General features: G+C 37.1%; 1 protein-coding gene across 2 annotated transcripts; it reads left to right on the forward strand.

Moving 5' to 3' along the window:
- The first annotated feature begins 824 nt into the window (after positions 1–824).
- On the forward strand, positions 825–2391 carry LOC140038046 (uncharacterized). Of its 2 annotated transcripts, none has more exons than XM_072083224.1 (3): positions 825–962; positions 1601–1849; positions 1966–2391. In XM_072083224.1, the coding sequence occupies exons 1-3, from the start codon at positions 878–880 to the stop codon at positions 2163–2165; spliced, it is 534 nt and encodes a 177-aa protein (XP_071939325.1). In that variant the 5' UTR covers positions 825–877; the 3' UTR covers positions 2166–2391. The 2 variants fall into 2 exon arrangements, with proteins under 2 accessions (XP_071939325.1, XP_071939326.1); XM_072083225.1 differs by having other exon boundaries at positions 2047–2391.
- Positions 2392–2715: the final 324 nt, after the last annotated feature.

Here is a 2715-nt window from a genome sequence, read left to right on the forward strand (position 1 = left end):
TGATTCAGCAATGAAAGACCATATAAACTTATTTTGGGAGATTTGTCCTAGAAGACAAAAAATGAGCAACCAATCAGAAAGTCGTACTTACATATCAAAATCGATACAGTCTACTTAATTCACCAGCTATGTATATTTCATCCATTTTCACATAATAGAAAGAACAATAATGCATGGCATTATCCATCATAAATTGCTCATATAACATCAAGATATCATGGTGTGGACCTCAAATGACTCGTCATATCTACTGGCTACATTTTAAACATATCTTATGGCCAGAATGTTCATCTTATCAACTTAACGAGTTTATTCATGGTACCATACCATTAAATTAAAAAAATTTCCACGGTTTACCTTTTATAGACGTCAAGGAATATAGCTGATAACGCACTTTTGGCAGCAAGCTTCCTTCACCCAATTAAAGATTTTCGGAGCTTAAAGTTCAGCTCCTAAAGCTCTTCTCCAAGGCTCACCAACCAACAGAGAAATTACTTTTAGCAAAGTTGTTAAATTTTGGCACCAGGTTTTGATGGCATCTCGGCAAGATTGGAAGATTATATTGCGCTTCTAAGATAATGTTTAAAAAAGCTATTTTAGTGAGGGCATTATGGTCAATTTGCCCCTGATGATATTGACATTAGGTCCCATCAACATCAGAAGGGAGCTCATTGCATTATTGGATATAACAAGGGTGCTAGTGAAATTATGAAAACCCTCAAGGAAGGTATTTGAAATTAACCCTAAAATACTCATTCCACGCAAGGCGTGGCGTTCCCCTCCTAGTTCCTATAAATAGGGCTGCAACTCAATGCACTTATCACTCGATATCAATAATTTAGCACATTATTTACATTTTGAGTGAGATTGTGATCAAATGGCATCTTCAAAAAATTTGCTCTTTCTTATTCGTGTTCTTTTTGCACTTGTGCTCCTCATTTCCTCTGATGCAACAGCTGCAGGTGCCTAGTCCCTTTTTTTCTTTTCCTTTCTTCCTTTTTTTTTGGCTGCACCTAAATACTTAAATGAATGGAGATTTGGAGACTCATTATTGGAATGTGAATTTTTATGGAAGGCTATTTGTATATTATCAAGCAAGTCATATTAATGTGCTAATATCTTTTTCATTGTTTAGCAAAAGTAAATTTGGGTTGCTTCTATCAATGGTTAGTGGCACATCTGATTTTTCATGCATCCTTATCGTATTGCTGTAAGGATACACGGTCCATAGTGTCGCACCAAAGATTAAACTAACGTCGAAAACCAAATTAAATGCTTCTAATTATAATTTAAAGCAAAACAATTTCCCTTATAAATGGACGAAATTCCCTGCCAACAAATCCAAATTCAAGAAAAAAATTTTCTTAAGGAGAAACTCTGCCAAAATTTTCTTAAAATAAATAAAATATTTAATTAAAAAAATAAAGCAAAATAATTCATATCCAAGTCGCACCATCTTATATGCCTAGACTGTTTTGTTTAATCCATAGTATTCTTTTCTTTGCATATATCTTGCAAATTTTCAGCCTAGCCGGTCACCTAACGTTCGCAGCTTAAGATAAAGCTCCAAATATTTATGTCTCCTTGTGTCTTGAAACAGATCAGAAGAGCGTGAAAACCACTGGTGTCCACGATGCCAGTTCAGGCGAGGTTCATCAGGATAGCAAAAGCGAAGATCGTTGCAGACATGGTTGCTGCCACTGGTACCATGGACACTGCCAAAGATGCTGTCGAACTGCCGAGGAGACCCCTGAAGTCACATCTGGAGATGAGGATACCGTAACCGCAGATCGTTGCAGACATGGTTGCTGCCGCTGGTACCATGGACATTGCCAAAGATGCTGTCCACCTGAAGATCGTTGCAGACATGGTTGCTGCCACTGGGACCATGGACATTGCCAAAGATGCTGTGCAGACATGGTTGCTGCCACTGGGACCATGGACATTGCCAAAGATGCTGTCCACCTGCTGAGGAGACCCCTGAACATCGTTGCAGACATGGTTGCTGCCGCTGGTACCATGGACATTGCCAAAGATGCTGTCCACCTGCTGAGGAGACTTGCAGACATGGTTGCTGCCACTGGTACCATGGACATTGCCAAAGATGCTGTCGAACTGCTGAGGAGACCCCTGAAGCTACATCCGGAGATGAGGTCAAAAATTAATGCTAAATAAATAAGGCCGTGACACAGGATCCGTGACACCTATATTATTACCTTAATATGTTATGTTGTGTTTGCTTTTAATGGTTGATTTCCTATATGTGTAAAAGACTTGTGCGGCTTCTCTTTGAATTGATGTAGAATCAACGGGGGAAGCATGTAATGAGTACTCAGTTCGAGTGCTCTTCTTATGTTGTTGTCATGTTGAATAAATAAATCTACTTGATCATCCACTACAATTGATGATCTTCTTATGTTTTTTTTCACTTTATCTTCCTTCACGATTTTTGGTGGAAATGCTTCATTTATACGAATTTTCCTAGTTAGTAAATGCTTCTATTACACTTGTACAATACACATTTAAAAGTATAACACAACAAAAGCTTGTGTAGTTCATATATTTAAAAAATATTCATACTTTTCAACTAAACTATAAAAATACGTAATAAATTCTTGATACATTATACTTTACGAACTATACTTTAAATTTTAAAAATATTTAATAGTATCACTTATCAATAACTCCACATGTTAATTTGTCTTCCAATTCAGT

The sequence above is a fragment of the Coffea arabica genome, chromosome 3c, assembly GCF_036785885.1.
Source record: "Coffea arabica cultivar ET-39 chromosome 3c, Coffea Arabica ET-39 HiFi, whole genome shotgun sequence".
In the NCBI taxonomy this organism is placed as follows: Eukaryota; Viridiplantae; Streptophyta; class Magnoliopsida; order Gentianales; family Rubiaceae; genus Coffea; species Coffea arabica.

Excerpts from the sequence above, each read along its gene's own strand:
- LOC140038046 (XM_072083224.1), top strand. The coding sequence starts at position 878 with ATGGCATCTTCAAAAAATTTGCTCTTTCTTATTCGTGTTCTTTTTGCA. Across the intron at positions 963-1,600 it reads CTCTGATGCAACAGCTGCAG|ATCAGAAGAGCGTGAAAACC; the intron begins GTGCCTAGTCCC and ends GTCTTGAAACAG. Across the intron at positions 1,850-1,965 it reads TTGCCAAAGATGCTGTCCAC|CTGCTGAGGAGACCCCTGAA; the intron begins CTGAAGATCGTT and ends GATGCTGTCCAC.